The sequence below is a fragment of the Ruditapes philippinarum genome, unplaced genomic scaffold (genome assembly GCF_026571515.1).
Source record: "Ruditapes philippinarum isolate M1 unplaced genomic scaffold, ASM2657151v2 ctg4178_1_1_1_1, whole genome shotgun sequence".
NCBI lineage: Eukaryota > Metazoa > Mollusca > Bivalvia > Venerida > Veneridae > Ruditapes > Ruditapes philippinarum.
In genome coordinates, this window is record NW_026854967.1 from 1 (window position 1) to 18,781 (window position 18,781).

The 18,781-nt window shown below is 35.2% G+C and overlaps 1 protein-coding gene across 1 annotated transcript in view; it reads left to right on the forward strand.

The window, feature by feature from the left end:
* Nucleotides 1-738: 738 nt before the first annotated feature.
* The window catches only part of LOC132741652 (transformation/transcription domain-associated protein-like), a gene marked incomplete at its 3' end in the record, with an annotated part of 71,230 nt that continues 53,187 nt past the window's right edge, over nucleotides 739-18,781 (forward strand). The window contains 16 exon segments of the mRNA XM_060729871.1: nucleotides 739-824; nucleotides 3,452-3,656; nucleotides 4,435-4,573; nucleotides 4,985-5,135; nucleotides 6,125-6,182; nucleotides 9,362-9,551; nucleotides 10,476-10,570; nucleotides 11,252-11,417; nucleotides 12,365-12,531; nucleotides 13,396-13,596; nucleotides 14,302-14,543; nucleotides 14,955-15,055; nucleotides 16,074-16,345; nucleotides 16,823-16,908; nucleotides 17,561-17,858; nucleotides 18,529-18,678. Coding sequence (XP_060585854.1) covers nucleotides 748-824; nucleotides 3,452-3,656; nucleotides 4,435-4,573; nucleotides 4,985-5,135; nucleotides 6,125-6,182; nucleotides 9,362-9,551; nucleotides 10,476-10,570; nucleotides 11,252-11,417; nucleotides 12,365-12,531; nucleotides 13,396-13,596; nucleotides 14,302-14,543; nucleotides 14,955-15,055; nucleotides 16,074-16,345; nucleotides 16,823-16,908; nucleotides 17,561-17,858; nucleotides 18,529-18,678 — 2,598 coding nt within the window.

Genomic DNA, 18,781 nt, shown 5'->3' on the forward strand with positions numbered 1-18,781 from the left:
CATTTAATGCTCATGATTTAATGGTTAATGCATCAATCACATTAACAAAAAGGAACTGGTAGACACACACATGTGTGATTTGGATTGATATTGCTGTATGTTATACCCATTATGTTTGAGACGCGTGGCCAGGTGGTTAAGGTTGTTTACCTAAAACCACTTGCCTCTCACCAATGTAGGTTCAAGTCACACCAGGGACTTGGGATGCTGTCATGTGAGGAAGTTATCTAGCTAGCTTACAGAACGTTGGTGGTTTTACTCTGGTGCTCAACACTCATGCCTGAAATAATTCAGGGAAGGGCTTATTAGTTCTTCCTCCACCATTAAAGCTGGAAAGTCGCCATATGACCAGTGATGTGTTGGTGTGACGTAAAACCCAACCAAAAAAAAAAAAAAGTTTATGAATGAATATTTCATTTAAACTCTACATAGTACATAATGAAAAGCTTAGTAAAAGTGTATCTTTATCTAATACTAGTATTTGGTTCTTGTGAATTTCACTGGATCCATATTAATCTAAACCTTTGCACCTTGTAAGATCCTAGCCTATTAAAATCAAGACGTTTTTTTCCTTATATACGTTTGCAGATAAAAAAAAATCTGAATGATCCAATTAAAATTTACTACAGCTTTAATACTTTAAAGTTTTATTTTCATTTTGTGTGCACGATATTTTCTGATTTTGAGTTTTGAATGTATATATTTAATGTAATATTTTTCCTTATAATACAGGGCAGAGAGTTGCTGATGAGGATGCTAGAGGTGTTTGTACTCAAGTTTAAGACTATTGCCAAGATACAGTTGCCACAGATACTGTCAAAATGGTAAGTTTTTTTGTGTTGTCTCTACAGAGTAGTGGCAACATAAAGGGATCACTTCTCCATCATGTGCCCATCTTTCTGTCCATCCATCACAAAACTTGTGCGGGCTACTCCAGTGCAATTTTATACGAATTTTACAGGAATGCTCAGTACCAAGTCCAGTTGTGCATATTTTCGGCATTTTCTGGTTCAAATAATTTTGTTGGAGTTATGGCCTTTTAAATGATTTTATTTTTAAAGTTTGTCCGGACTACTCCACTTATACTACTTAGGCAATTTCACTGAAACTTTACTGGATTGATATGTAGCTGAAGTACATGTACATATTACACGGGCTTTCTGGTCAAATGATTTTCAGGATAACCCTTTTAACACAAGTGGTGTTAGTGACATGCTTGTGAAAGCATTATAGAATCTGGTCAGAATGTTGCATATTACACAGGTTTTCTGGTTGAATGATTTTCAGGATAATCCTTTTAACACAAGTGGTGATAGTGACATGCTTGTGAAAGCATTATAGAATCTGGTCAGAATGTTGCATATTACACAGGTTTTCTGGTTGAATGATTTTCAGGATAATCCTTTTAACACAAGTGGTGATAGTATAGAATCTGGTCAGAATGTTGAAAGGTCAGAGTGCATGTTCTTGCAGTTTAAACTGCAGGGTATTTGCCCAGGATCCCAAACCCATGGAATTGGGAATTTCAGCGATGTTTTGTAAAAAATTGGGTAAAATATGCATGACTGAAATTTTGCAATGATTAAATGAGTGCAAACAATCAGTGTCTAGGATGACATCTTAATCATTTATGTACTATGACAGGGAAGAAGCCTATATTTTCAAAGATTTTAGAATTTTTAATTCAATATTTTTATTTTGTAATTATCAATTGGGAATTTTTTTCTTTGTATTTGGGAATTAATATACTCTTTTTTTATTGGGAATATGACTGAATATTGGCTATAAAATAAGCTCAAAAAAATCCCTGAAGTGTTCACTTGTTTTAAGTACAGTGATATTGAGCTCCCTTTCAAGTTAGAATGGACAGTTTAAAATTCAAAGACTATAGTTTTACATTGGTATTGAAATCCCTTCAAATAAGGATGGAAAACTCCAGATTTAAAGCCCATTGTAGGTCTGCAATGATATTGAAATCTGGTCAAGTTTGTAGAATGGACAGTTCCAATATCGGAGACTATAGTTTACATAGATATTGGAATCCCCCTCAAATATAGATAGAAAACTCCAGATTTAAAGACCATTGTAGGCTGTCTAAATCTTCTTATACTTTGTTACCAGAATCTCTTCATGTTATGGACAGTTATAAAATTACAGACTTTAAGTATCTTACACTGGCTACACATAGGTACAGACCGGAATATTTAGCTCGAGGGTAACAATTTACGGCGATAACGAGGCTCTGACGAGTTTCCACTAAACAGTTGTCCGAGAGCTAGATATTCCTGTCAGTGATGACTGCAGATATTTAATTCTTTTTCTTGCATATTAAATAGTAGTCATATTTCGGAAAGGAATTACGAAAACTAATATTTTCCGGTAGCACAATTTTTTCTTATATTTTTTTTGTAGTAGCATATGAATTTACAACTTCAGCCATTACAGAAAAATTATGTCATCCTGTCGGTGCAATTTATTCATGAAAGGCATGCAGGAGTGACGTCATGTTAAGCACTCAACCTGTCTTACACGGTTAGGGAGATTGGGGGGGGGGGGGCAGGGATGGCAGTGGAGGGGGCAGGGGAGTAGAGATGTAAGATGAAGTTTTTCTAGAATCGGTGTTAACAGTAGATAATCCTATCTGATATGCAAGAAAGAGTACTGCTAGTCTTGTACATAAATTCATAAAAGTATTTACACTTAATGATAACTCTTGTTCAAGCGTTTTAATTTATTTATCAACTTTTATGAACTCATTATAATGTAGATGTGATTGGTAACAGATGTCCATAGAATATGATAAAATATAATAGAGATGTATTAGCGTGCTAGTGAGTCATATTTTATTTTTCTTTGTATTATACAGTTTTTGAGAAGTATTGATTATGGCATTCATGGAAATGATTCATATTACTGTGTTAAATGGTTTTAAACCTAACTTCATGCCTGCATTCTATTGAAAATGTCCTGCAAAGATTGTCCTTTTTATCATATCATAACATTGATTTTTGTTGATAAAGTACATGCCTGATGAATACAGCTTCATCAGTCACCCTCAGCTTTAAGCAGACATCTCATCAAATATACTGTAAGAAAATGAAGATAATTAAATGTTTTTACCTCTCACTAGTTTGAAAATATTAAACTGATCTGATGAACTTTGAATCAAATAGAATTTTTAAATATCACATCCTCTCTTGTGACCTCGGCATATTTCTGCATGCAGCTAAGCGTTGCCCTTCTGTTTTTCTAAGCTCTGCCTGATAAATTTTGTAATATCAAGACACTAGCATGGTATTAAATGCCATACAATACAAATATGAGTTTAACTATTGTATTCTAATGAAACAGATATGCATGATTCTAATTGTGTCTGAAAATTAAGAACGAATTACATCAGTCTAAGTGTTGATTTTTACTGCATATCCAATAACGTATTTGATAATTTCAGTCAAAAGCAGCCAAATCAGACGGCCACCGACCCAAGCAAGCCTGGAGAGTCTAAGACCCCACCAGCTACAACCCCCACTGTTTCAAGTATTCCAACAACTCCAGGAGTAGTACCGGAGACCCCTACATCATCTGACGTGAAACCACCTCTAGGTAGCGTCTCTGCTGACATCAAAGAGTCAAGTGCTGCGAAAGATAATGATAAGGTATAGATATACAAAACACAAAACAACGTAGAATTATATTATTTGCAGAGTTGCCATGTTTGTGTAATGGATTGCGATCTTCCAGAGATACTTTTTCATATTCAGCCCCTTGACAATTACGTGTCTGGGCAGAGCATTTAGATGTAACTGTTTGGTCTGGCTGTATACTACTGATTTAAGGTCGCGTTTTTATCTTTTGAGTTTTACTTTTCAGAAAGTTAAGATAGATAAATTATGAATTTTCACTATGGCCCATCATAGCAAGATTAAAACATTGCCAGCTCAGTTAAGATTGGATATACATGAGTAATCTGTAATTAGTTTATACCAATTTAATTTACTTTGTGTTTGAAGCTATAATCTTATTGAAATACTCTTGAATTTGTTACTGGAACAAACCAGTACGAAGCAATAAGTGTGAAGTTTCTTGCTGACTGAAAGAATGGGTTGCTCCCTGACTGGGTTGACGGGGTTTGAAGCCATGCTGCTAGCAATCCTTAGATTACTGGTCTGACATGTTAACCACTCTGCCATGCCGCCACTCTATACTTGATTCCAGTATATCTTCTGCTTTGTGAAAAGATGTTTTACCCTCAGCATTTTACAAGCAAAGATAAAGGTCAACATTTTAAATGTTTAAAAACCTGTAATTTTGTATATTTCTCAAAAATGATTTCTTTACATTAGGTAAATATATTTTGTGACAATCACGGCTATCCTGTGAATTTGAGCTAAAAAACATAACTAGATAAATATTCCATTGTGTTTCTTCTTTTAGCCACAGAACAGATTTGGTGTGACACCTAGTCAGTACAACACATACTCTGTGGCCGACTGCCGTGGTTTGGTGAAGACTTTGGTATGTGGTGTGAAAACAATCACCTGGGGTATTGTGTCATGCAAGGCTACTGGTACAGGTAAAAGGCATACATTACCATGATTATTTCAAGCTGACCTGCTGAAGTAATGATTATTTCTTTCTTTAATCCTGTAGTAGGCAGTGATTTAAGGAAAAAACAGGAAAGGGTTTACGTCTGTTGAGTGTCTGTGAAGGGGTGGCTAAGTTTGACTTTAATCCCTCCTGGGACTTTTATGTGTGGGAGCAATTCAGCTAGCTTATGGAATGTCTGCAGTTCTGCTCAGGTGCCTGCTGATGCCTGAAATTATACACATAGGGTTACCTGAGGCATTCCTCCTCCAGTGAACCTGGAAAATTCGCCATATGACCTTTACAGTGTCGGTGTGCCCTAACGTCCTATGAATAAACCTGCTTGTGAATGACACTGTGTTTTATCTACGATTTTGAAATAGAACAAATGCATTTTCAGATGTGACGGATACAAGCCTAGTTCAGAACAAACAGTTCTTACCGAAGGAGACTCTGGTGTACGTAAGACTGGTGAGGTATGCCCTACAGGCGCTGGATATCTACACGATTAATGTGTCACCTAATGGACAAGCTGTAGTTAGACCTGCTGTGTAAGTTCTCTTCTCAGATACAGACTTTCCATTGGTTGGAACAAAATGTACATAATTGAGCCGTGTCATGACAAAACCAACATAATGCGTTTGCGACCAGCATCCGCGCAGTCTGATCAGGATCCATGCTGTTCGCTATCAGTTTCTCTACTTGTAATATAGTTGGTAAGCCAACAGCATGGATCCTGATCAGACAGTGCAGATGCGCAGGCTGGTCTGGATCCATGCTGGTCGCAAACCCACTATGTTGGTTTTGTCGTGACGCGGCTCATATGTTTTTGATCTGCAAATAAATGCTGGTTGGCTAGTTTCTGTAGAACTGAATTTCTCTTGTAACAAAGTTTGTGGAGTATGTAAGTTTCGGAGTGGCATTATAGTTTAATTGGTAAGAACTAAGTACTATAATATATATCGGGTTAACTGGTATTGAATTATGTAAGGAGTTAACACGTTACTGCACTAAGGTGACAATATACAAAGTGGAACAGTCTACACAAGATAAGTTTAAAAAAAAATGTTTATTGATGTAAACCAAAGTTTGGAGTGTCACAAGTGTTCAAGAAAAGATAAAAAACACTAAGCAGGGCTTTAATTTACATTATATAACAGAGGCTTATAAAGGGCCTCTTCCAAATAGAAATTTTCTTTAAAATCATGCAAATTCATTAAAAGTCCTTGCACGGGTTATGTTTTTCCCAAATGAACAATTTTAACAGTAATGTTTCCCAAATTCAAGAGGCTAAGCCTTCTGTCCAGAAAGATAGGAAAACCCCTTCTTTGGTTGAGTGAGTCAGCTGTATGTCTTTGGGTTACAAACCTAACATGGGGTTTGAATCCTGCCTGGGACTTTGGAGCCTTTTTTGTGAGGAAGCTTGCAAGTTCTGAGTTGTGTATTAAATAATGCTTTTATATTTTTGGTGTCAATTTCTGTAATATGAAATGGACATGTAATGATGTAGAAACTTGAAATGTTCTGTATTTTAATGTAGGGTACAGACGGTAAGAACTAAAGAAGAAAAGGAAGTACTGGAACATTTTGCTGGTGTTGTAAGTACAATACAATCTTTATGATTATCATACAATCTTTGTGTTATGAAAATTTAAATGATATTATCATAAAAGCTTTGTATTATAATTTTAATATTATGATGATTTAAATGTTATTATCATGCAATCTTTGTGTTATGATGAATTGAATGTTATTATCATACAAAATTTGTGTTATGATGATTTGGATACCGCCTCCGTGGTCGAGGGGTTAGAGTCGATGACTTCTAATCCAGTTACCTCTCTGGGGTGGGTTCGATCCCCGGGAGATGCTTTGGTAGTTTAGCGCGGAGGAAGGTAGTCTAGTACTGGTGTAACTCTCCAGGAACGATGGTTAGGAAACTACCCGCCTATATGACTGAAATAGTGTTGGGAAAAGGCGTAAAATGAAACAAACAAACAATGATGATTTGGATGTTATTATCATACAATCTTTGTGTTGTAATGATTTGGATGTTATTATCATACAATCTTTATATTATGATGATTTGAATGTTATTATCATACAATCTTTGTGTTATGATGATTTAAATGTTATTATCATACAATCTTTGTGTTATGATGATTTAAATGTTATTATCATACAATCTTTGTGTTATGATGATTTAAATGTCATTATCATATTATATTTGTATTACGATGATTTAAATGTTATTATCTTGATATTTTACTGGTAATGTACATCATCGAGCATTTACAGAGCAGAGTGTTACCTGTACATGTTATCTTTACATTATTTCATGAGAGTGCTTGATATTTTGTAAAAATTTACGGAATTAAATGATTAACAGTTACCTTTTTAGCTCACCTGTCACTAAGTGACAGGGTGAGCTTTTGTGATCGCTTTTCGTCTGGCGTCCGTCCGTCCATCGTCCGTCCGTAAACTTTTACTTTAAATGACATCTCCTCATAAACCACTGAGCAAATTTCATCCAAACTTCACAGGAATGTTCCTTTGGTGGTCACCTTTAAAAATTGTTCAAAGAATTTCATTCCATGCAGAACTCTGGTTGCCATGGCAACCGATAGAAAAAACTTAAAATATCTTCTTTTAAAAAACCCCAAGAGGTAGAGCTTAGATATTTGGCATGAAACATCTTCTAGTGAGTGTCTATCAAGTTTGTTCAAATAAAAGCCCTGGGGTCAAAATTGGCCCGCCCCGGGGGTCATTGTTTTTCCCTATATGCATATAGCAAAAACTTATAAAATTTTCTTTTAAAGAACCCAAAGAGCTAGAGCTAAGATATTTAGCATGAAACATGTTCTAATGGGTGTCTACCAAATTTGTTCAAATAAAAGCCCTGGGGTCAAAATTGGCCTGGCCCCAGGGGGTCATTGATTTTCCCTACATGCATATAGTAAAAACTTATAAAATCTTCGTTTAAAGAACCAAAAGAGCTAGAGCTAAGATATTTAGCATGAAACATTTTCTAATGAGGGTCTATCAAGTTTGTTCAAATAAAAGCCCTGGGGTCAAAATTGGCCCCGCCCCAGGGGGTCATTGATTTTCCCTATATGCTTATACAGTCGACTCTCGTTATCTCGAAGTCATCGGGACCGTCCAAAAAATATCGAGATAACGAAATGTCGAGATAAACATATTAGGGTTTGAATAAGGCAGAAACCGATTTTTACAAAAGTCATGTGCATACCTTATGTCAAATAAACTATGATATCCCCATATTTTCATAGGCCTAGCCAATATTTAACACAGTAACATTAGCGGATGTTTACCAGCAGAAATACGGGTGTCTGTGATAAAAACACATAGTGAGGTTTACTCAGTAATACACCAATATAGTGAAAACATTGTTTTCAGGATGGTTGATCCGGATATCCTTCCGGGTTATTTATCGGGGATTTCTCGAGATTGTTCGGCCGCTGATTGATTTGGTGGTGATATTGCAAAACAATATTGCAACGATAGCGTTTCTATACTTTCACTATTTCATTTACATTTAAAGTCATAATGAATTAATACAGTGTTCGAATATTTATAAAGAACGTAAAATCCACTCATTTTGGACATAAGTCAATCAACACGCTAAATAGATTAACTTATAACAGCTAAACTTGTTAAAAACATTATCATCATTATGACACACGCCATTGAGCAATTATCGTCTAGTTTGTGTTTTTCACACGTCTGAAGGGAACAGACGAAAGAAAACTATAAGTCGAGATAAACAAAGGATGATAGTGTGAAAATATCTATTGGGGCTGAAATTTTACATCGAGATACTGAAAATATCGAAATAAAAATATCGAGATAAACACATATTTCCAATATAGATAAAGAAGGAAGAAAATCGGGACTTTCAAAATTTCATCGAGATAACGAAATATCGAGAAAAGCGATGTCGAGATAACGATAGTCGACTGTAGTAAAAACTTATAAAATCTTTAAAGAACCCAAAGAGCTAGAGCTAAGATATTTAGCATGAAACATGTTCTAATGGGTGTCTACCAAATTTGTTCAAATAAGAGCCCTGGGGTCAAAATTGGCCCTGTCCCAGGGGTCATTGATTTTATTTATGTGTATAGCAAAAAATTAAAAAATCTTCTTTGAAAAAACCCAAATAGCTAGAGTAAAGATATTAAGCATGAAACATCTTCCAGTTAGTGTCTTCAAAGTTTGTTCAAATAAAAGCCCTGGGGTCAAAATTGGCCCTGCCCCGGGGGACATTGATTTTCCTTATATGTGTATAGCAAAAACTTAAAAAATCTTCTTTGAAAAAAACTAAATAGCTAGAGTTTAGATATTAAGCATGAAACATCTTCTAGCGAGTGTCTTCAAAGTTTGTTAAAAAAAAAAGCCCTAGGGGCAAAATTGGCCCCGCCCTAGGGGGGTCATTGCTTTGAACTATATGTGTATAGTTAAAACTTAAAAAATCATTTTTTAAAAAACTCAACAAGCTAGACCTTAGATGTTTAGCATGAAACATTTTTTAATGGGTGTCTACCAAGTTTGTTCAAATAAAAGCCCTGGGGACTAAACTGGCCCCACTCTTGGAGCCTATATACAGGTGAGCGACTTCAGGGCCATCATGGCCCTCTTTTTAATATTTGCTTATTTACTTTGACGTGGAAATCTTAGATAATTTCAAGAGATTTTGTTTTATGATAAATAAGAACTGAATAATTAACTGGTACTTTTCAAATACTCCAACTATTTACAGTTTACGATGATGAGCCCGTTCACATTTAAAGAGATATTTGCAACTACCATAGAGTTTATGGTTGATCGTATACACAACAACTACGCATTGCAGATTGTTGCCAACACTTTCCTCGCTAACCCATCGACGTCCGCTACGTTTGCCACGATACTTGTGGAGTACTTGTTGGCAAGACTTGAGGAAATGGGAAGTATGTGCAATTATTTGTTTGACAGACTTAAATATGTACAATTTTTATGATAATAATAATGATTTAAACAGGCTCTCTTCCCTGCAAGTGTAGAGCAAATCCACTTGTACAGTGACAAGTACTCATATTTTTATTTTCATATTTAAATACAGTTTCACCCTAGTGAGTCAGGTAAGAGATTTTAGATATATAGGTTAAATTTTGATACAAGTACATATTCTTCTTTTATTGACGTTAAAGCAGCTGACTAAATCACTTGTCCCACATAGCAGTGGCTTATGTGGAATTCTGCCAGAGATTTATGAATATTTGAATCTGTGTAAACTATCATATGATAGTTGGCTGGTTTGACACAAGTGTTAACTTGCCACTGAAATAATGTACATAGGGTCACATAAAACATTTTCCAACAAGTTTAAACTAGAAACTTGCAATATAACCTTTATGGTGTTAATTTGCTTAAATCCCAACTGTCATTCAAACTTTCATTGTATGTAGTATATTAAAAGTCCCTGACAATTAGGGACTGTTTCAAAATAGTAGTAGAGACCCTTCTCAAAATTCAGCAGGTTAAGGGGCAAATGGTAGTTTTTCTTTTCATTTACAACATTTTAAGATGGGGCGTCTGTGATCAAGTGGGTATGTATTACCACTATGTTCAAACCACTTGCCCTACACCACTATGGGTTTAAATCTTGACAGCGACTTTGAATTCTTTCATGCTAGATAACGAAAAGTTTGACTCCAGTGCCAGTTTGTGTCTGAAATAATGCAAGGAAGGGCACCTGATGTCTTCCTTTATAAGCAAGGCTGTATAGTCGACATATGACCTATGCTTTGTTGATGTAACATAAAAATCCAACAACAACAATAAAAAAATACATTTTAATCTTCAAATATGTTGATATACTTTTATACTCTTAGGTAACATGGAGAGAAGTAATCTATACCTGAAGTTATTCAAGCTGGTGTTTGGCTCTGTGTCTTTGTTTGCAAATGAGAATGAGCAAATGTTAAAGGTAAGTACCAGATATTGTTGATGATCTAAAATCATGAAAACAAATGACACCGTGAATGTCACGACAGTGTTCTGCATTTCTTATTGCTTTTTGGGGGAAAAAATCAATTTCTAAGTCTGGCGTTGAACCTTTCACCTGCCAGAATTGTAATAGTATGGTATTATTTTGAGCTGTATAGGTATTCCCACCTTTTAGATGAGAATATGGATCTCAAAACGAGGACACATTCATTTGTTTTGTAGACATAAAAAAGGGCACCAAGGTAAATGAAATGTGTAAAATTTCACTACATAGCATCACTATTAACATTAATTCTTCATTCAAATGTTTATAGTTTAAGAAATAATAATTGAAAGCAATAGTAAGTGTAAAATATTTGAAGCTGTGAATTTCTTGAATGAAATTAAAATTAGGGTAAATGTGTAATACAGTGGTTTCCATATACTGTATCAGTCGATATTTTCGTGTGCTGAAATGTTAATGAATATAAAGTTCCAGACATTTCACTTTGGGAAATAATTGTGAATCGTGCAAGGGTAGAATTTAATGACAGGTTGGTTGATATTTACACTGGAGGAAATTTTAGCGACTTTCGTCAATTTGAGAAATTCACCAATATTTCCGCTTAGCTAACTTTAACACCTATGCAGTATGATTTTATGTATTTGGATTTCTTTTCAGCCTCACTTGCATACTATAGTCAATCGTTCCATGGAGCTTGCGATGAGTGCCAAGGAGCCGTACAATTATTTTCTCCTGCTACGAGCATTGTTCCGCTCCATCGGTGGCGGCAGTCATGATCTTCTGTATCAAGAGTTCCTTCCCTTGTTACCAAATTTGTTACAAGGTATAAGTTTGAGTGATAAAGTGCAGATCATAACCTAAGTCTTTTATGTTCTGTGTGGATAAAGGTGTTATAATTTATTTGTCCTGATAATTGTGGTTGAAGAGTACTTGAATTCTTTCATTTGTCAAAGGTACAATACTCGATGGATGCAAAATACAACAAAGTGCTCTCTTCTTGCATCTTTTAAACAATCTAAATAATGACCACATAATCCTTAAATTGTTGTGACCACAAATACCAAACATTGTAAATTTTTGAATTATAGCCCGGAATGTGTATTACATCATACTTATTTTAGCTCGATTTCAAAACCTGCTCTTGTGACATATTATTGACTTTCAAGTCCGCTTCCTATATTAATCACTTTCAAGTTCGCTTCTTGAAACCAACCAGTACTAGTATCATATGAAGAAACATGATTTTGACGGGAGTAGGAGCTCAAACCCATGATCCCTGGGTTTAGAGGCAGATACCTTAACCACTGGGTCACTGCTCCCCTCATCTGGAAGGCTGTATTGTTGGGCATACCTAACATTTAAACTGTGTCTGCATTAATTCCCAATGGTACAATCAATCATATTTGTTTTGTGTGAAACAGACTAATTCACTGTAAAAATTTCATTTTTTTTGTTGTTGTTGAAATGGGTCAAAGATGTTAAAATTGTACAAACACATGATTGCGTGAAATATTTAGAATATGCTGATAAAAATGATGTGTTTGATTTTTACAGGGTTCAAGTGTACCAGCTTGATATTTATAATATCTTTTTGACTATATTACAATTTCACTTAAGGTTGGCTTCTAAGAAGACAAAATATTTTTTTTTAAAAGTGGTTTGATTTATATATTAACTGTCAGGAGTGGAGAAAAAACCTGATATTTGATTTATACATGTATATTAACTGTCAAGAGTGGGGAAAAAAACTGATCTAAATTTGTGATTCAGGCTTGAACAGTTTACAGAGTGGCTTACATCGGCAGCATATGAAGGATTTGTTTGTAGAATTGTGTTTGACAGTTCCCGTGAGGCTCAGTTCCCTCTTGCCATACCTGCCCATGCTGATGGACCCACTAGTGTCCGCCCTCAACGGATCCCAAACCTTAGTGAGTCAGGTAAGAGATTCTTGATTTTATTGTTTAAATTTTGATACTAGTACATAATTGCTATATATTTGTTCTTTAATTAGAGCTATGGACAGAATTTTGCTTTTTATATAGATGCATATTTATTAGCATTAGTGATGTTAAATTAAAGGTGATAATAAATGATAGAAGACCTTGAGATTTTGCCTAGCTCTTGTTTAGGTGTCTTTATCAATAAAGCAAAAAAAGTGCAAGTTCCTTGAATATAATGAAGAAAAACATGTCCAGTGTGACTTCTGTTATAATACAGAAAGAATTTTCATTTACCGTATTTCCAATTACTGCAAAATCATTATTAATCTCGGGGGCACTAATTTTCATGGTTTTCGTGGATAGGTCAGTCCACGAATTTAAGATCCATCTACTGAAAGATGATTTTGCATCAGATTCTGGTACATTTTAACTTTTGGGAAAAAATAGTCCACGAAATTTAAGAACCGACGAAAATGTTCTTTAGTGACAAAACCACGAAATTCTATTCCCATGAAATTAAGTTAATTTACAGTATTTATATTGATCTCAGACATTTAGTCAAATCGTCATTAAATTGATGGAGGGTTGACTGCAAAACTGCAGTAACTTATATGAAATAAAGAAAGACTTACAACAGTTTTGCATTCAACCCTCAAATTTTGTCTCTCACAGCTGATTTGGAAATAGTGTGGGAATCGTAATCAGCCACTTGCAGAGAAATTGTTATTACTGATAAGTTATCCAGGAAGGCTGGTTTGGTGAACCCATCAAAACAGATATGACCAAAAATGAGTGCGAAAATTGGTGTTAAATAAACAGCATTTTATTTCGTAATGCTAAATATTCTACATTTTGATAAAGGGTTTACGAACACTCGAGTTGTGCGTGGACAACCTGCAACCAGATTTCCTGTACGATCACATACAGCCGGTCAGAGCAGAGTTAATGCAAGCTCTGTGGAGAACATTACGGAACCCCGTAGACAACATTGCTCATGTGGCATTCAGGGTGCTTGGAAAATTTGGTGGCGGCAACAGGAAAATGTTGAGAGAACCTCAGACAGTATGTTCTGATTTTTTACTGCTTAAGTGTTTGCAGTAATGGGCATTTGGCCTATTTTACCATTGTAGAGCCAGGGTAGGCTAGATAGAAATCTGTGCAGTTTGTTTAACAAGTACCGTTATTTAGGTTATGATGAAAAATGCTTTGCATGAAATGTGTATTTGGTTTATACAGAAATTATTTAGATTGTGTAAGATGCTTAAAGATTATAGACACGCTCTCAAATCTGTTCCTGGAACCAACCTGTACTGAGCAATGAGTGTAAAGTTTCTTGCTCAAGGGAACAACGGCATGCTCCTAACAGGGTTTGAACCCATGTGGAAAGCTATCCTTACATTACTAATCTAGGGTGTAAACCACTCGGCCATGCTTCTACTTCATGTCACCACTTCAAAATGTGTATGTAATTATAGGTGAATGAAAAATGCTCAAGTTTGATGGTCTATGTAAGGGTTTAGTTAAAAATGCTTTCATTTATGAGTGAATGAAAATGCCTTTAGTTAGAGGGGAGCAAGAAAATGTTCTGTTTTAGTTTGAGTGAAAGGTGTATTTATTTAGAGATAAACATTTACTTAATAATGTTAATCATCACCTTAGTGCAAAAACAGGTTAAGTGCTTCTGAATTTAATTAGTTAACTAGTTATTGCACTAAAGTGAAGTTATATTTAATATACTATACAACTGAATTTATCTGTGGTTTGCAGCTACAATTCAACGACAAGGAGACAGTGGGTCCCTGTATATCTATATATTTCCAAGATTGCAAGACGCCCGTCTCGTTACCAGTAGAGAAGGCTATCGATGCGGCCCTGACGGCCCTCAAGTGTAGCAGCACGGACACCTACTACCGACGGCAGGCCTGGGAACTCATCAAATGCTTCCTTGTCTCCGTCATGAACCTTGAGGACGACAAACCCACCCTGGATAACTTGTTTAATCATCCGAGGTACTGTCTTTATAAAAAGTGAGACTAAAAATACACAAAATACCGTATTCGGGTATATACCGGACAAAGGAGATTTAAATGATTAAATGCTAAAATCTTGCCTTTTCACCCATGGACATGCACTTAACGAAGTCTAATTCATCTCATCACACCGATTTATAGACAATAATGAATGAGTAATACTAGAAACAGCAAAATAAGTGATATTTTCCTACTTTATGATCATGAATTCTGGTGCTCAAGTCTGCAGTGAGTTAAATCCCATTTTAAAAATTAGAATTTCGAAATGTGGCGTGGAATTAAATGCGGAAACAGTTTTGGATCCACTTCCTGTCTCTGTCCTGTGTCATAAATTCTGAAATGTGGGCATTTTGTTTAAGCTTGATTGCTACATGTGGCTTTTGTTTTCAGTTTTACAGAGAAAGAGATTCCAGCGCCAAATAATCAGCTGTACAAGAATCCAGATTCTCACTCGAGAAAAGTTCACGAGCAAGCTTTGACTGGGATGTTTGGTGAGTGTTTTGAAAGCGTTTTTGAGGGTTTTTTTATGCAACAGAACTGGAAATAATTTTTTTTGAGATTAATGTTCCATTTGATGCGGGTTTAGACCATTAAGTTCAGATCATTGACTCACACTGTTATTTCCAGAATTATTATTCTAATTGTGAAAAATGATCCAAAAACAGTGCAACACTACATTCAAACTGGGGTAGGAATAGCAAAAAAATACATTTTTCAAATTCTTTGTGAGTAAATTTCTTTATTATCTTTTGCATATATTTCTGTTTTAAACTTTTATGTGCCCCAGCAGATCTGTGTAAGAAATTCATATTCTATGTTTTTATGCTTTTGGATCTCAGTGGAAGGCAATGTATATCTGATTATAAATGTTTGATTGCTTGCAATAATTTGTCACCTTAGTAAAGTAATGGGTTAACTCCTATTAGATTTACATGTAGATGGAGTAGGACTAAGCCTATTAGTGCACTAAGGTGACACATTATAGGTCTGTTGCAGCAGTATAGAATTCTTGATCCGGGCTATTATAATCTTACAAGGGTTTGATGCCAAGGGTCAGGGAAATATTAAGTCGATTTGAAGAAATGGGGGGATCGTGTCTGTCAACATCAATACTCGACATGTACTATAAATTTTATTTTGCAAAAAGTGAATTTCATTAGTATATAACAATCTTCTGTTTAAGACGAAGTTTTTTTCTTTCTTTTATTTTAATTTTTTAACGGGATTTAAAAAGAAGAACAAAAAAACAATTAAGTAATGCATAGTCGATGGGGAGTAGAAAGGGAATGAATTCTGTGTCAAACATTAATTTTGTAAATTGATAGCACTTCCATGCACCAGACTATATTTTGTTGGAAATTTAGTTTCAGCGTCTTGATGTAAACATTCCTATAAGTAATAATAGACCATTCCGAATCAAAAGTCTGTTACACAATTTTAAGCAGGATAATGTCGTATTTATATTTTTATCTCTATATCTGACAAGTTTATATTGTTATCATTTTACAGTTGCGGCTGCCATTAAAGAACTACGACAGTCGGCGCTTAGGTTCATGGGTTGTATGGTACGTCACTACACAATGATAGCCATATCGCAGCAGTGCGGGCCGTTTCCGGTGGGCGATAGGCAGAATAAACTACAGGGTATGGACACGCAGATATTGATAGATGCCCTGGCTGTGATCATGGGGCACGAGGAGAAAGAGTTATGTAAACCTGGCAATCTGGCCCTAGTTTTGATTCTTGATACGGCTACAACGATACTTGGCTCAAAAGAAAAGGTAAAGCGGTGATTTGTTACATTAGAATAGATTTTATATCTGTCAATCTTCTATGACTTGAAAAAATATCTAGACAGTAAAGATTGGTAATGTAGAAGTATATAAATAAGTTGTAGATGAATTATGATATTTGTTCTAACAATATAGGATGATTGGTTGGCTATGTTTCAATGAAGTATATATTTGAATTTATTGAAATATTTTCATTTTACAATTGGATCAGAAGAGACAAAATTATTTTCTATGAATCTAATTTTTTAGTTTTTTGATGGCTAAATGTTCTGGCATACTATTTTTTTGGTAAATTTTCTTTACAAAAGTATAGAACTTGCACAAGAAGAAAATCGAATAATTGAAAATTGACTCATAGAAGTTCTATTGTATATCCATTTCACATATAATTATATAGCAGGTTAAAGGATATAATCTTTACGTGTGAATATGAAATCAATACTCTGTAAATATACGTTTTTACAGGCTTGTCAGTTGCCACTGTTTGAGTACCTTGTGGAGAAGATGTGTTCTCTGTGCTATGATAGGGCATGGTATGCCAAATTTGGAGGGTAAGTAATTTTATACATAGCTGGAAAAACCTCTGTTGTAGGGAAAATTATTTTGTTTTGCATTGTTTTTTGTCCAAAATTGTTTCAGAAATTGTGAGTTCTACTACTTATTAGATTTTGAAAGTTTTATTATAGTATCTTTTTTGTCCATATCTATGTTCTTGAAGAAAGAATAAGATTCTTAGAGACTTTTATACATCATCGTTCCAACTGAATATTTCTTCAAATACAGTAAATGAGCCCTGTCATGACAAAACCAACATAGTGCGTTTGCCACAAGCATGGATCCAGACCAGCCTGCGCATCCGCGCAGTCTGATCAGGATCCATGCTGTTCGCTGTCAGTTTCTCCACTTGTAATAGAGTTGGTAAGTGAACAGAATTGATCCTGATCAGACTGCAAAGGCTGATCTGGATCCATGCTGGTCGCAAACGTAGTATGTTGGTTTTGTTGTGACGCGGCTCAAATGTTTTTATAAAAGTTAGTATTTTCAAAGCAGTGGGTTGTAATTTTTTATGATTTAAGTGAAAATAAAAATAATAATGTAGATTAATTATTTTAATGATTAAAAAAGATGAAATCATTGATAAACAACAAGTGCTTTTCCATCAAGATAAATTAAATTTTGATCATTCTAACCGTCTTGTTACAGCTGTTTAGCTATTAAGTCTATGAATGAGCGAATGGCTTTACGTTGGGTGCTCGAACACCAGTTCCACTTCCTGAAGGCGCTGTTCTTTGTCATGATGGACCTGACGGGTGAGGTATCTAGCGGGGCTGTGGACCTGGCCAAGTCGAACCTGGACTCGATGTTGATGATGTGTGCGAGGAAGCTGGAAGGGGAGAACGCCAACGAGGACATGTTGTACGTACAGAAGAAATCATTCCATGATGTGACATACGAGCTCGTACGGCAGGTCACCTCACCAAATACAACAGTGAGAGAGACGGTTAGTAAAAAAACACTTTATATAACTGGAAAATTGCCAAAAAGAAAAATTCAAAAATTGCCTAAGAGAAAAAAAACTCGAAAATTGCCCAAGAGAGATGCCAAGCATATTTTTTATCAATTTGGTTTGCATTGTTATTAGTTGACTGGGGACTAAGATACAATAAAGATTCATAACTTGGTTTAAACAGTGGGTAAACAAAACAAAATCCAAAAAAACTAATATTTGTGTAATTTTCTTGCCCTGCTACAATTATGTAATGTAAAAATTTTGATATATTTGCTCTAAAATTAAGTAGCCAAGAGTAAAGTTATATCTATTATAATTGCTGGGATATGAATCCTGTTATGGCTGTATGTTTTTGGCCTTGGGAATAATAAATAAACAAATAAAGTGTCATTGTTTACGTGTGTCTTTGTATAGAAACTTTATTGAATAAGTTATATGTTACGTGAGAAATTAAGATATTTTTGTTATTTACCTTTTTCTAGGCTTGTTATTTTAGGCGGACTGACTGCCGAGTTATAACAAAACTGGTGTTAAATCTGTCTTAAACACGCCCCTCCCCCCCCCCCAGAAAAAAAAAAAAAAAAAAACCCCAACAACCCCCATCCCCCAATTTATTACATCCACAAGTTTAAATATGTTCTCTTTATATACTTTCATTCAGGCTATGAAATCACTGGAGACACTGGCCCAGGTGACCAGCCAGACTGTAACGGCCATCATGGAGCCACATAAAGAAGTATTACAGGATATGATTCCACCGAAGAAACACCTGTTACGACACCAACCAGCAAATGCTCAGATTGGCCTTATGGTATGTTCTGTTTGATATTTGGGCTGTCTCTTGGATCTGTATTTAAGGTCTTATTGTATGTTTTGTTTACTATTTATGCTGTCTCTTTGATCTATATAAAGAA